The sequence below is a fragment of the Astyanax mexicanus genome, chromosome 11 (assembly GCF_023375975.1).
Source record: "Astyanax mexicanus isolate ESR-SI-001 chromosome 11, AstMex3_surface, whole genome shotgun sequence".
NCBI lineage: Eukaryota > Metazoa > Chordata > Actinopteri > Characiformes > Acestrorhamphidae > Astyanax > Astyanax mexicanus.
In genome coordinates, this window is record NC_064418.1 from 13,073,238 (window position 1) to 13,089,245 (window position 16,008).

General features: G+C 34.3%; 2 protein-coding genes across 3 annotated transcripts; one reads left to right on the forward strand and one right to left on the reverse strand.

Annotated features, from left to right (window-relative positions):
* The first annotated feature begins 56 nt into the window (after positions 1 to 56).
* LOC125804925 (uncharacterized) lies at positions 57 to 4,843 on the forward strand. Its single transcript, XM_049484817.1, has 9 exons — positions 57 to 75; positions 285 to 337; positions 518 to 602; positions 854 to 1,549; positions 2,239 to 2,304; positions 2,520 to 2,574; positions 2,767 to 2,957; positions 3,080 to 3,209; positions 4,458 to 4,843. The coding sequence occupies exons 1-9, from the start codon at positions 57 to 59 to the stop codon at positions 4,606 to 4,608; spliced, it is 1,446 nt and encodes a 481-aa protein (XP_049340774.1). The 3' UTR covers positions 4,609 to 4,843.
* LOC111195010 (uncharacterized) lies at positions 4,838 to 14,420 on the reverse strand. Of its 2 annotated transcripts, XM_049484833.1 has the most exons (7): positions 14,254 to 14,420; positions 11,098 to 12,016; positions 10,628 to 10,724; positions 8,685 to 8,786; positions 8,316 to 8,491; positions 6,327 to 6,428; positions 4,838 to 6,229 (listed from the first exon to the last, which is right to left on the reverse strand). In XM_049484833.1, exons 2-7 carry the CDS (start codon positions 12,006 to 12,008, stop codon positions 5,425 to 5,427), a joined length of 2,193 nt encoding a protein of 730 aa, XP_049340790.1. In that variant the 5' UTR covers positions 12,009 to 12,016; positions 14,254 to 14,420; the 3' UTR covers positions 4,838 to 5,424. The 2 variants fall into 2 exon arrangements, with proteins under 2 accessions (XP_049340790.1, XP_022536679.2); XM_022680958.2 differs by lacking the exon at positions 14,254 to 14,420 and having other exon boundaries at positions 11,098 to 12,337.
* Between the last annotated feature and the right edge of the window lie 1,588 nt (positions 14,421 to 16,008).

The window sequence follows — 16,008 nt, forward strand, 5'->3', positions numbered from 1 at the left end:
GTGTCCAGCCATTACACCAAATTAGAGATGTGGACCTGGGCAACTTATAGTCAACCATGAACTGTGTATACCAAAGTATTCTACAGTCAAATGTGAGGCCATCTATCAAACAGCTAAAGTCAAGAGTTGGTATTCCAGGAAAAAACTAAACTACAACAGAATTGCTGAAAAAGAAAAAAATGAAGGTGCCAATATGTAATTTGTAATTGGTTTCTTATGTGAGTACATATGTTTAGGTTCCTTGCTGTTTTAATCCTAGTAAATAAATTTATTTTGTGTTTTAGATAGGTCAGGTGTTTGTGGCATTTGTCATAAAACAGTGTCTAAGAAGAGCAAGGCAAGTGATGCAGTTTTACACCTTTTAATACATAATATAAACATTACAGATTCTGTAATTCTAACCTTGAGTAAAATTTATTTTCTTACTAAACTTGAAATTAACCTTGAAAAAAAGATTAATTAATTGTGGAGAAATAAAAATAAACTTGATGTAATCATTTATAATGTTTTTTTCTAGGACAAATGCTTAACATGTTTAGCAAATATCCATGCAAAATGTCTACCTGTGAATCCAGAGGACAGCAAGTGTCTTTTTTGCAAAGGTACTAAATTTTAGTGTAAATAACTTATAATGAACATAAAATGTGACATTTGAGTCAAATAATGAAAAATGTATGCTTTCATAATAGTATTCGCAATAGGATTCTCAATTCCTTGAGATCCACTACTATATACTATAATATGAAGTGATAGGCTCTCTAAAGTTTTTTTTTTTCTCTTAGCCTTTGTTATTTTTCAAATGTTGTTTGTTTACTATTTAAAAGATTCAATTATTGAGTTTTGCATTTAATAGGGCAGGAAAGAAGAAATCCAGTTAAGGTAGAGGAGAGTACAGGACAAAGCAACCAAGACAACACAGGAGTTCAGGAAATAGTCAGTTCAGGACAAAATTATGATAAAGTTCAAAGAGAAGATGATCCAGGACAAAGCAACAAAGACTATACAGCTCTTCATGGAGAAGACAGTTCAAGACAAAGCAGCAGAGACAAAGAAGCTGAGGGAGAAGACAGTTCAGGACAAAGCAGCAGAGACAAAGAAGCTGAGGGAGAAGACAGTTCAGGACAAAGCAGCAGAGACAAAGAAGCTGAGGGAGAGGACAGTTCAGGACAAAGCAGCAGAGACAAAGAAGCTGAGGGAGAGGACAGTTCAGGACAAAGCTGCAGAGACAAAGAAGCTGAGGGAGAAGATATTTCAGGACAAAGCAGCAGAGACAAAGAAGCTGAGGGAGAGGACAGTTCAGGACAAAGCAGCAGAGACAAAGAAGCTGAGGGAGAAGATATATCAGGACAAAGCAGCAGAGACAAAGAAGCTGAGGGAGAAGACAGTTCAGGACAAAGCAGCAGAGACAAAGAAGCTGAGGGAGAAGATATATCAGGACAAAGCAGCAGAGACAAAGAAGCTGAGGGAGAAGATATATCAGGACAAAGCAGCAGAGACAAAGAAGCTGAGGGAGAAGATATTTCAGGACAAAGTCCAGGAGATCAGACAAGTAAATAGAAAATAGAAAATAGAAAAAGTTAATTTGTTGTATACAAATCTTCTAAAACAATTTTGTTTTGGAATAGTTTTTACACATGATGTAGTACATTTTTGGAATGTGTTTTCATTCCAAATAGAAGAGTAGTAAAGTAGAATATGATGGGTCTTCCAGGTAAATTATTCTAACCAAAAGCATTGCCTGGTTGGATCTTAAGCCATCTTTGTATTTGCATATTACCTTTTAGCAGTCCTAGAAACGCTTAATGCTGTCATATATGACTGGACAAACAACAGGTCCGTTTAGCACTCCATGTCTTATAAAAAATAAGTTTTGGTAATTGTTGAAAATGATTAAATCTGATTGTAAAATAATTTTAAGCAAATTCCTTATCATTGTTGGGTATTGTCAAGTATCACAGAACTAGGAACTATAACTTCTTAAACTGTAATTTACTACTGCCACAGAAACTTTACTAACCTCATTTGAAAAAAAAAACGTTAATTTTAAAAAGTAAGGTCATTGCACAGCAATATTAGATTAGATGTAGCAACATTCATATTTTGACTGAATTACTTATAATTCAGATGATTCCGTTATATTTGGGAGGAGCATGTTCACAGGACTAAATGTACTTTTTATTTTTATTTTTTTTAATAATTTTATTTCTAATTTTTCCCTTTTTCTCCCCAATTTACAAGGCCAATTACCCAACCCACTTGTTAGGACTCCCCCCATCACTAGTAATGCCCCAACACACCAGGAGGGTGAGACTAACACATGCTTCCTCCGATACATGTGAAGCCTGCATGAGCTGAGGTTCGAACCTGCGACCTCCTGCTCATAGTGGCAGCGCTTAGACCGCTGGACCACTCGGTGCCCCTACTTTTTATTTTTTACTGGGCTTATCCAGAGACATCAAGTTATGGATAAAGCAATTCATTTGCCTACATTTATTTGAATTGTCTTATTTGTTTTACAGAAGGATTCATCGTGGAAAGTGTTTTAAAAGTATCAGACTTCCACCAAACAAAAAGGTACATTTTAATTAATTAACATTCTATTCAATTACCTGTTTCTTTTTCCAGTTCCATTTGTGTTGAAATCGCAGTTATTAAATAAATGAATTGATATGTTTCGAGTCATTTTTCCCCAATCCTGTGCATCCTATGCATTTTATTAAGCACCCCAGCTTCCTCAAGATCATAGATATATTATTGATATTTCAGATACCTGGTCACAACTGATGAACTGCAGAGAAGATGTGCTCAACCGGAGAGCTACTCTGCAAACACTGTGGTGGCTTATCTAAGAAAGGCCAAAGGTCAAAAAAGAAACATAGAACAGAAGTTGGCAGAGTTGGAGGTGAATCCTTCAAAACGCACAAAGTTAACTTCACTGTGCTCCAAACTTTGTGAAGGTACACACACAAATACACACACACACACACACACCCTGACACACATATTATTATGATATATATTTGTACATATTTTAATTCTAACATCAAAAATTATGTTCTTTGCGATGACTTTGTTTTAGATGAATGTCGTGACCTGGCTGATGATATAACATATTTGGCAGCTAAATTCATACCCCAGAAGAAAGTGGGTCAAGCCTTGTTAGAGGATGGAAATGTCCACGAAGGCATGGCCAAAACAGAGGACTGCAGGTAAGTTAATTTACAAAATCTAAAGGTATATAATTATAGACTAAGGTGTTGGCTGTTCATGTACTGGTGTCACCGTGAAACTTTAATGTGTTTAGAGTTTTTAAATAATTATCTGCCATTCTTGGTACACATAAATGCTGATAAATATTCACTTGTATTAATTTTTGTATAGTTTAAAGTGTACTTTTTAAAAAAAACTTTTACTTTAAGCCTAATTCAATAAGTCAACAACTTTATTGAATTATTTGGTCCAAAAAATAACTATAGCTGAGCTCTGTAATAAACATTTTTCAATGAATATAAGATAAAATTAAGCAATATCATTATTAAAAGTACCCCATCTTCATATCATCAAATATCAAATCATCATAGTAAAAAATAGTAATTACCACCAGTAATAATGTGCAATTTAATGAAAGGTTAATGATTTATTTGGATCAGTAATTATATTCTATATTATACTCTGTTGAGGACCATATGGGGGTGTCTGTCACCGCTGTCAAACAGAAAAACTCACAGTGGTGAAAAAAATCTACTCTCTCACATAGTATTTCATGAGTTGTTACATTAGCCATCTTATTTCCCCTCTGTTTGCTAGCTGCTTCAGATATCTAGTTTGTTTAATCTAATGTAATTTTTTTTATAAAACTTAGAGTGTTGACATGTTATGATTGTGACAGTAGCAGTGTCCAAAAATATGAATTTAAGTTTAAGAGAAAACAGGAAACGTTCAGGAGCTTACGTGATCTTGAAACATGCTGTAGAGCTTAAGGTTTGAATATGGGGTCCTCAGAAATGTAGCTGACCTTGTAGTTTCCTGATTGTATTGCTTTTTATAAATATCTTATGGAGGTGTTGAATATGTAGAACAAATTAAGCAACCCCAAAATAATCATGTGGTAAAGATATTATTTAATTCAATTATTACTTTTAGAGTTTTAATAAATTGAAATGAAAATCTCCTAACAGAGGACAACTGATTTTGTAGGTAATAGCCCAGCATATAATCATTTAATAATCATTATATAAATTATTAATTAAAACTAAACCTATAAAACATCCTTATATATTTTCAAAAGAGCCCCTGATTATAACCTTGATTGTTTTTATTCGTGAAAATGTTTTTCATTTCCAACAGAATTTGCATTTTTCTTAGTGATGCAAATTCTCAAGAATCAGTGACATACAACATTTGCTATCAAGTTTAACTGGAAGGATAAACATTGTTTTTGTTTTTATCATTTGCAGAAAGACCCTAAAAGCTGTGGAAAAAGCTTTGGAGACGAACTGGCATACATTTGACCTGGCAACTCACGGTCTTGGGCCTGCAGTTATAAAAGGCACTTTTGAATTAATTGATGCATGTCTTAAAGAGAAAATGAAAGCATTACAATCATGAATTAGAACCAATTTCAACTGTTTTGTCTGCTTACATTATGTTCATAGTTATATACACTAGCTTCATGCTTGAAACCTTGTTATATGCCTACTAACTACAATATGTGTTGGTTACTTTGTTGCTAAAAATACATTTGGGATTGTTTTTTTTACTTTGTTATGTACGTATTTTAGTTTTTGAATATTGTTTTTGTGTGTACAATGTAATTGTAAATAAAGATTTACAATCCTTTTTATTATTTGTTTATTTTATTTTTCCACCATATTGGAGAATCCCAGTGTGAAGCAGTTTGTAAATCAAATAAACAAATCTAATACATTTGAAAGAGCTTCTCAGTAAATCCAAACATGACACAATTGTGGTACTCCACACAGTAGGAATTATGAAAACTCATCTAAATCAAGGTATTTCCAAAACAAGTACATTGTACAATTCTATGCAATTACAAAGTTGACTACTTGGGGGTTTTGCAGATGTTTTTAAAAGAGAATCTCAACTCAACTATAAATTAGCAGCTCATAGTTAACTTACAGGAATTTCATTATCATTTGTTGAAAACATCTTATGATTCTAACACGTTTGCCTCTTTTTCTTTTCAAATACTGCAATAGAAAGAGGGCTTCTTATATTTCTGACAGTGGTAGTTATTAACTTAAAACAATTACAATTGACAGATAATGCATTCTATACATCTCATTAAAGTGTCTCAAGAACTTGACATCAACATTCATTGTAAACCACTTGCATATTATTACAATGTTAAAACCTTGTATCTCCTAAAGAGCAGCTTGAAGATGGAGAAAACTCTTTTTACATTTAGCTCAATTTTACTAATTTTTTTTTTTTCCCTCTGCTTTTCCGTTTACAAATGTAATTCATAGTGACAGCTTTTTGTGCTTTCTTTATCCTTTGCCGATAGGCATGTAGTGCTGTTGTTCTTCTTTTTCTAGACAGACTACAAAAGTTTGAAAAAACAAGCTTATGTGCCCTCTCGACTGTCTTGTACAGTTCTTCATTCTTAGTGTACTTGTCTGATTGACTCCATTTAATAAGGTCTGTTAGCATGGTCTGCAAGTCAGCCTTTGACTTTATCATGGGTGTTTTGTGGCAAACTGGATCATTTGAGATCAGCTCACAAGGTGTCTGCGCCAAGAAGAGGATGCTACGAACCAAAACACAGACACATTTCTCACCATAACTATTTGCTACACATGTACACAAGTTTGAACTTCTGTGATTTATAGTTCCTGAACTCCCATCACTGTGAAAGACTGTGAGGGTTTCCTCATCTGAAAAGTATGAATGACTGCTAATTATTTTTTTAGCAACAGAATTCCTGATGTCCTGAATGTCTATTCCTTGTTGCTGTGCAACTGTTTTTGAGAAAACAATGTGTTTACACATGGCACCACTTTTGGATCTTCTGCAGTCACATTTAACCATCACCAAATCAACTGTGTTATTCTGTGCACCTGTATCAGGTGGAACAACACATGTTCCATTTTCATTAATTGTACATTTTGAATCAAGCCCTTTCTCAATCATACTTTTGACAGCATTAGAAAAGTCTTCAGTGTTGGCTCCCTTGATCCGTCCAATTTCTGCCAAGTCTTCCATGTAACTTAAAATAACACAGAGAATCAGTCATTACATATGGAAATGTGTGAAAAAAGTAATAAAGAACAGAAAATAATAAAATAATAGAATAGTTTAATTACCAATAATATTTCTGGAGATCTCCACACAGCAAGCGAAGCAGCTGATCAATCCGCCGGTTTGTGTTTCCCTTTAGAAACTGATATTTAATTGTAAGGAAGAATCTATGTAAGAAACATAAAAGAAGTGTTGATTAAAGGTGTGTTTTTTGAAATGGTTTTCAAAAACTTTATTGAACTGGGGTGGGTTTCCCGAAAACGATCAGTCTTAGTGAATAACGAATGACGTGAGTAAAGAACAAGCCAGTTCTCCGAGTGTTTCCCAAAGAGCTTCGCAAAGCGAAAATTAACAAACAAGTTTAAAGAAGTCTCAGTCGAACCAAAAACATTGATTCAACACTGCCAAATATCCAGTATTTATTCACTATTACACCCTAAAAACGTAGAAATGTGTTGTAATCATCAACATTATACATATTCTGAAATTTTAATTTAGATGTACTTTGGCATTGAAAAAATACTCCTAAAGATACATATGAATAATGAATAATCAAAAATCAAATCTATTTTAAAACATTAAACTTGTTTACTATTATTAATATGTATTACATAAATATATATTATATTAATTCATATTATTAATGTTAATTGATTTATTATTATTAATAATAATGATAGTAATAATAAAATAATATTATAATACGTATACATATGTTCCTGTATGTCTATATGTGTATGTCTCTATATATTTATTCCTGTAAATAAATAAATTAACACACACACACACATATATATATATATACTATATTAGATTTATATAGCATAATTATTATTTATTATATAAATATAGTTTTCTCAGCGTCTCCTGGAGTTCCTGGAGGTGCTGAACAATAGTCGCTGCTGAGCTCCAGCTCACCTCAAATCACCATCTCAGTTCATCAGGTTTAGGTCAGGAGATTGTGAAGGCCATATACCTTTTTGTTTACTAGATAATGGAAATATATTTTGTTGTGCTGTAATTCCCGGCCTGGTGGGAATTATGTATAGGAGCGTGTATGCCACAGTAACCGCCACGATACAGAATGCACAGACTTGGATACAGCAGCTTTTCTTAGACCGTGAGCATCATCTGCAGGAATTAATTGGTTGCATTAATTGCTGCATTAATATCAAGAACTCTAACATTGCTAATCTGTATTTTACTAATTTATTTATGTGTGTAATTGTTCAATTCCAATATGCCCAGTTAGACTACAAGCTACAGTTGGCATTATAATATAATATAATATAATATAATAGATTCAACCACAGAAATAATACTTTTTCTCCCTCAAAATTGGCGGTCCCTGGTGCTTAAAGTGCTGAACTGCAAGCAAAATCCCCTTTAAGTAGAATGTTATGAATAACGACTGGGTCAGGTTACTCGTTAATCTGCGAGCGAGTTTACGTAGTACTTTAGTTACGCACCGGTTTGGGAAACACTCTTTAATTAACGATCAATCTTAAGTACGAGTTAACGAAGTTCTTAGCGTTACGAAGCTTTCGGGAAACCAACCCCTGTTCTTTTTGAAGCAGAATGAGGGTGCAACATATAGTGCTGGGAAAAAAGTATTTGCCACTTACAGATTTCTTTTGGTTTTGCTTTTTTTGTCATGCTTACCTTTTTCAGATTAACAAGCTAATTTTAATATCAGACAAAGTAAAATTCTAATATACAATTCATATTTTTACTTTGTCTAAACATTTTTTTTTCTATTAGAGATGTATGTTGTACACTCATTCTGTCTCTGAAAAATAGGTATCACTACATTTCCATAAAATTATGTGTGTATATAAATATCAGACCACAGCAATGCGTAAAGACAACATTATGACATATGCTGTTTTTAAGAGCAGCATGTTTTAGTGAGCCAATACTAATTGTTGTCAAATTTTACAATAAGTATTGCCATTACTAATATACCATACAATTTGTAGAAGCAGGCTCTATCAGTATAAAGTGATTAAAATAGCAAATTATTGCAATAAATAAACCAATATACAACTCTGTACCTTTCTGCTTTGTTGTTGGTTTCACTGTTCTCATGACTGAATGACCTGCCAAAATTGGACCACAGCTGTCCACAAGAAATCCACTGAGGCTTCAAGTAGGCGGTTACATGTGAACTGCCAAGGTAGGAATCCAGCTCCTTGCATTTTACGTCGGCTGTGTTGATGAACTCCTCTTCCTGAAAAACACAGGAACACATATTATAATAGGTACAATCTTGCAAAACATTCAATGTAAAAGTTTTAATAAGTTAAAGGGCATCTAAGTAAATCTGAAGACAAACTTTATTTTACAAACAAGAGATGAATAATGTGAAAAGAATTTTATTCAAATATTTAACTACTTATATCAAGTACAAAAGTACATCTTACCGTTAGGCACACCTTCATTGCTGCCATTGCCTGAATGACCATGTTTCTTTGGTCCACTGGAAGGTTTCCTCCATCTCTCTTTACCAACCACCTGTGTACTGCCTATTTGGTAAATTAAATTTAAAAAAATATTGAATGATCAATATTTATATCATTTTTTTAAATAGTAAAACAATGCATTTCTTGTATGCATATTGTAGTGAATACCCTAAACCAGGCATCCACACAGATCTAAACCACACCTGGATGGATCCATTATATGGGTAGGGTAATGGACTAAATTTATCCAAATTATTTAGGTATTTGAAAAAGCCATCATACACAAACCGTTCTCCTTTTCTAGATGTAACTACACGCTTACTGATTAATTAATCTAAATTATTTGAACTTAATCACATTCATCACTTTCTGTTGAGAAAGTATTTTAAATTGTACAATTTAAATGAATTAGCTGAGGGGCAAATAATTTAATAAATAGCGGGTATAGACTTAAAATCTCCCTGTAATGAGCCTCAGTCAGTAACAGATGTTGTAACACTGTACATCTCTTACACAACTAGACTAATTTAGTATAGCTGCACCTTTATTTACCTAAACATTACAAAACTATTATAGAAGATGAGCACACAAACCGGAGGCTATTTTCAGGAGATTCTACAATACTCAAATATGTCTTAAAGAGTAATTAAATATGCTGCTCTCTTATATAAATCCCATTCCAATGAAGTTGGGGCGTTGTGTAAAACATAAATAAAAACATAATACAATGATTGCAAAGTCTTTTCAAACTATATTCAACTTAATACACTACAAACTCAAGTTGAAATGTTTAAACAGAAATGAAATATGAAATGTTTAAACAGATAAACTTCATTGTTTTTTACATATTCACTCATTTGATGGCTGCAACACTTTCCAAAAAAGGGGCAACAAAAGACTGGGAAAACTAAGGAATGCTCAAAAAAACAGGTGAACAGGTTAACTGGAAACAGATGAGTGTCATAATTAGTTATAAAGGGATCATCCCTGAAATGCTTAGTTGTTCACAAGCAAGGTTCATGATCTAACAGTCCAACAGTTTAAGAATGTTTCTCAATATGAAATTGCAAAGGGATTTTATCAACAGCCCATGATATCATCAAATGATTCAGAAAATCTGGAGAAATCCCTGCAAGTAAGTGACAAGGCCCAAAACGACAAAAGTGCATGGGTAATCTGCACATATCTAAAGCTCCATTAAAGCTGAAAGGTACATACAGGTTTTGGAGCTGCCATCCAAGCGATATATTTTTCAGGGACATCCTGCTTTTTACAGAAAGACAATGCAGAGCCACATTCTGCACATGTTACAACAGCATGGCTTCATAGTAAAAGAGTGCGGGTAATAGACTGGCCTGCCTGCAGTCCAGACCCGTCTCCCATTGAAAATGTGTGGCACATTTTAAAGCACTAAATACAACAATGTAGACCCCAGACTGTTGAACAGCTGAAATTGTACATCAAGCAAAAATGGGAAAGAATTACACCTACAAAGATTTAACTATTATTGTCCTCAGTTTCCAAATGCTTACTGAGTGTTTTTAAAGGAAAGGTGATGTAACACAGTGGTAAACATGTCCCTTTCCCAACTCTTATTTGGAACATGTTGCAGCATCAAATTCAAAATGAGTAAATATATATATTTAAAAAAGAATGTATCCGTTTTGTTTTTTGTAGCGTATTGAATGTAGGTTAAAAAGGATTTGCAAATCATTGTATTGTTTTTATATATGTTCTACACAACATCCAACTTCATTGAAATTGGAGTTGTAATAAAATATTCCTACTAGTTTATTAGAGAATTAAATTATCAGTAATGATAATAGTAATATATACATACAATTTCATGCAAAACTTTCTGAATGTCAGTAGCCGTTGCCATCCAAATGTTTTCTAATGTGTACCTGCAGAACATGAAACCAGCATATGAGGACCTTTGCTGAAGGAAAAACCTGTGCTATTGCCTTGAGCTCTTTTAGGTCCTTGTCAACCATCACTGACCTACAGAGGAATGAAAAGAGAATAGAGAGAGAGGATACAAAATTTAATCCATATTTCAATATAAATGAAAAGCAATATATATATAAACCTTTGCGCAGTAGACATGCCAAGTTTACATATATCACCATAAATATCAAAAGTAAATGCAAAAACTAAAAGTGAAACAACACTAATAAGTCACTAGGCTCTGTTAAAAAAGTTAAATACCCCACAATTGGCAAAATTATTCATGTTTAAAAAAATAACTTACTCTGACAGCACTAAAAATGCATCATTTAAATGAATGTTAACCTCAATGGAGTTTTAGCAAATAACAATACATATCTCTGGTCAATAAACTGAAAAATCTGATCAAAAGCAATAGGATACTAACCTGGGATAAAAACCAGGGTTAGAGCTAGAAAGCTTTTCTAGACAGAGAGAGAGTGTGGCTGCTGATTCCTCACTGACTATGAAGTATGCAAATGGAACTCCTCTACCAATGCTGTTGCTCAGAAGAAGTGCATAGAATGCATAGCCATACGAAGTTATGCTTTTGTAGGTGGCGTCCATGAACATCATGGGATGTGGATGTAATTTCAGGAGTTCTTTTTGCCAGGGAGTCTGCACTACAATTATCAATGGATTTTCTTCACTTAAAGGCTGATAAAAAGAAATGTTTTCTTTCAGCTCTGATGTGGCTAGAATATCCACACTGACACTATCATTCACGTCAGGAAAAAATAGTGCATTTATGCTCTTTTTGATTGTTCTTATGTCTTCTGGTGTAACATAATAACGACGATTGTGTTTGTCTACATGTCCATGACGTTCTGCCCAATCAACACTCTTTAAAAGTGTTTCAGAAACTGACAGTCCCTGCTCAAGCCACATTTCAATGAAACCTAGTAGCTCTGGGTCAACAGGGTTTTTTACACCCTCTTCTTGAATGTCAACATCATGTCCATGGTGTTTTAACATTTTGTTCACAACAGCACCTGTAAATGCAGCATCTCTTATTATTCTAAAAGACACATAGGCCCCACAAGAGTTGGCCCTGGTTTGTGTTGGTTTTCCTTTGCTCTTTCCAGTTGGTTTGCTGGACCGCTCACATGCGTAGTAATAGTAGTTCTTGTGAGTACATACAGGAGATTTAAAGTAGCTCTGAGTTTCATCTTCCAATTTCTTGATATAAGATTTCATGAAGTCCCATTGCTCGTCAAAAACAACTACTTCTTGTATGACATCAGGATCTGTAACCTTCTTCAGCTTTCGTCTAACACCTTTAATCCAGATATTCTCCATTTTCTTTCCTAAACAAAAAACAAAACAAAACATGAAAACAAAAAAATAGTACCATTACTTCTATACAGGAGTTACAGTGCCCATTTCATTTTTTTTCTTACAAAAGGTTGGCCATTATGCCAGTAGCAAAGCACATGATTTAAAGCCAAACACACTATTGATAGATATTACCATGGTTCAGTTATGACCCAATGAATATGAATCAATAAGATGTAGTTCAAACATATAGTTAATTACTTCTGATTTTTAAACCAGTGCTTTGCTGCCCCAAGAGCAGCGTTAGCCTCTATATAAAGTGGTAATGCTAACCCTACATACTAATCTTGTACATGTTTCAGTTTTCCTGCCCCAAGAGCAGCATTATGCTGTGTCTGAATTTCAAATGCTCATCTGAAACAGTCATTATGCCAATGGTTCAATTCTGCTGCTCCAAGAGCAGCAATACGCTGTATGTAGTCAGATATTCTTCAATTAAACAAACCTATGTGAATATATGATTTAATCCTCCTAACCCAAAATGCAGCAATAATCTAAATCAACACGTTTAAAGCCAACCCTACAGCCTTAAAAAACATTTTAATCTAACATGATTTGCACAAATAAACAACAGTTCTGCTGCCCCAAGAGCAGCACTAGTTGGTATAAAATATATTATTGCTAAATATGGCTAGGAATCAATTATACTGACCCAAAATGAACAATAATATAAATCAGTAAGATGCAGTTCAAATTTATAGTACATTGCCGCCGCCTTTACAACTACTGTTCTGCTGCCCCCAGAACATAACCCTGTACCCAAGAGTAGCAGTATTCTTTATATAATATAAACATGCTAAATTTCAGGATTTAATATTGGTGTTGCTCAATTTTACAGACCCAAAATCTGCATTAAAATTAATCAGTATAAAAAAGCCCAAACATATAGTTAATTACTTCTGATTTTAAACCAGTGCTTTGCTGCCCCAAGAGCAGCGTTAGCCTCTATATAAAGTGGTAATGCTAACCCTACAGACTAATCTTGTACATGTTTCAGTTTTCCTGCCCCAAGAGCAGCATTATGCTGTGTCTGAATTTCAAATGCTCATCTGAAACAGTCATTATGCCAATGGTTCAATTCTGCTGCTCCAAGAGCAGCAATACGCTGTATGTAGTCAGATATTCTTCAATTAAACAAACCTATGTGAATACATGATTTAATCCTCCTAACCCAAAATGCAACATTAATCATGATGATAATCAGGATGATAAAGGCGAAACTTACAGTACATTGGAAGCAGTTGTGTAACTCATAATTTAAAACAAAACCAAGTTCTGCTGCCCTAAGAGCAGCGTTATAGTACACCTATGTTATATTTAACAATTCAATGTGTGCATCAGTACTAATTGACATCACATTATAAATTACATTTGCTAAACTATTTATATATTTGAAAATCATATTTACTTTGCAAAATAGGAACAAACAAACAAAAAAAAAAGAATTTTGCCCTATGGCCCGCTTGCAATACCTCTGCAGCCCACTTGGGGGGTGCGGCCCACAGGTTAAAAAACACTGTTATAGAGTCTTTTATGTCAATAGATCAATTCGTCTGCCCCCAGAGCAGCAAAAAACTATATATTAACGTTACAGTGGCTTATAACACAGCACGAGACACATTTCTACAATTCCTGTAAAGCAGTATAAAACTTTTCCATTCTCAAGTTGTGTTTGTATGACTTAATACACTACTACACATCCAAGTAAGCAAGAGTAAATATACCAAGCATGCTAGCTAAAGCCTGTTGAACACTGCTATTATCTGACTAACATTAACAACCTCTATGCAATTTTTATCCCTCATTTCATATAATTGTAGATTATATCAGACTGAATATTGTTTAATAGCTGACAAATGTCTAGCTGACCTTATCAAAACTACTTTAAACTATGGAGCTAATTAGCTAACCTAAGTATCTGAACTTGCTAGCTAGCAAGGTTAGCTGGCTCAGTAGCCTAATAATGCACACTATTATTTTAAGTTCATTTAATAAGGCATATCTGTTCCCAAAATAAACTCTTTAAAATAATAATAAAAAAAAAAATACTTAATTACTTTTGCTATTTTTTGGCTAGCTGACTATCGAAAATACTGTGCTAATCTTGCTAGCCAATTAGCCTGAAAATTCACACTACTGTTTCAAGTTAACTTAAAAAGCTCTTATTCAGTACATTAATATTATTTTAATAAAAATAAAAGCATCTTACCTTCAAAAACTGTGATTTTTCACTCCTCAAAGATGGCTGGATCCAACTGCCCGGTCTTTTTTTTCATTTAGCAGATCCTGCCTTTTCCCCCGCCTCTTCTTTAAATTGATTGGTTGTTTCTCTGAACCAATCAGTTTTCTTTCTGCCCTCAGAACCCTTTTGTGTAAGTAAAACTCCCATCTGCGTAGTATTGTAGACTACCAGGAATTATGAACATCACAAAATAGACATTTAAGAAAACAAATGTCCATCTGGGTCCTTAAAAATGTACAGAATGGAACTTGCCTCGCCACAGTTCTTGTTACCCAAACGCTTGTTACTCTACGAGAGTATGGAAGTTCTCAGTAATCTAATTTAGGACTGAATGCTGTATGTTGCTTGTTTTTACAGATGTTGGACATGTGAATGAGTGTGCTCATGAATGGGTGACTTGGCAACCCTATACAGTACATAGGGCAGCAGGAGCGTATGTTTATTGTGAAGTGTAATATAGCTCTGTTTGTTTAAATGATTACCAGCTTTCATGTCCAGCATGCACGCCTGCACCTGAGAGGCCTACGCTACCCGCGGCAACGGACGGCTGTCCGACGCCATTGTGGCAGAACAATGACCATCGGCAGTGGACGGGGGAGCATAAAAGCAGGAAGAGGGCATTTCTGACGGAGGTAAACACAGTCAGCTTCCTTTCTGACTGAAGTGGGCATGAGCGCATTGTTCGGCTTATTGCTCACTATGAGGTAAACCAAATTAAACCCAAAGTCCAGGCCATTGTTTGGAAGATTAAAAGCCCTTTTACCACCAATACTCACTGACAGATGGATGAGGATATCTTACACTGGGCCGTGGAAAGCTGTGGCACTGCTGCATGCTAAGAAGCATGCAAATATAGTGCTCTACATGACAAATAGAGCATGGAGTAATCTCTCTGTGCTCCGGGAAAGAAGTTTGAGGCAAATTTAAGAGCAATGAAAACCAAAGTCCAGAAGAATGATCAATAAAATACAAAGATGCTGACAGGTCTCCAGAGATACCATATTAACCTGTTATACTGTACACTTCCATTGGTGAAGGATTTTAAGGCAGTTAGCCACATAGATGTAGCGAAAAGATGTTTGGACACACCTTAAATTCAGTGTTTTTTCATTATGTAAAAAAAATGTCTGTATTGTACATTAATACCAAACTCTTCCAAACTATAAAGAAAAACAGTTCTTACAGTTTTTGACTCGTCAAACCTTTTTCTTAGATGACAGTTTTGCACATCTTGATATTTTCTCAGTCAGCTTTATGAGGTAGTCAACTGAAATGGCTTTCAGTTAACAGCTGTGCTGAACTTGTCAAGAGTTACTTGACAATTACTTTTAACTTCTTGCTTTTTTAATGTGTTTAAGAGCATGAGTTGAATTGTGAAGAGGTAGAGTTGGTTGGTATACAGTCAATAACCCTATTTGAGTAATGTTCTAATCCATATTATAACAACAACTACTCAACTAATACCTTATAAAATACCTTTAAATCTGTTGCTTATGTTATTAAAATCTACACAACAACAGAAAAAAATATATATTACCAGTGATTGCAATCCATTGAATGCTACCATGGATTTCAACTAAAAGGCCTGTTATGATCCATACTATGGCAATAACTACTCAACTAAAGAAAAAATGAAGGTCAGTCAATTCAAAAATGTTATGTTATGAAAAATGTTATGATTAAGTTGGCTCTCATCAGGACCTCTCCAGGAAAGGAAGACCA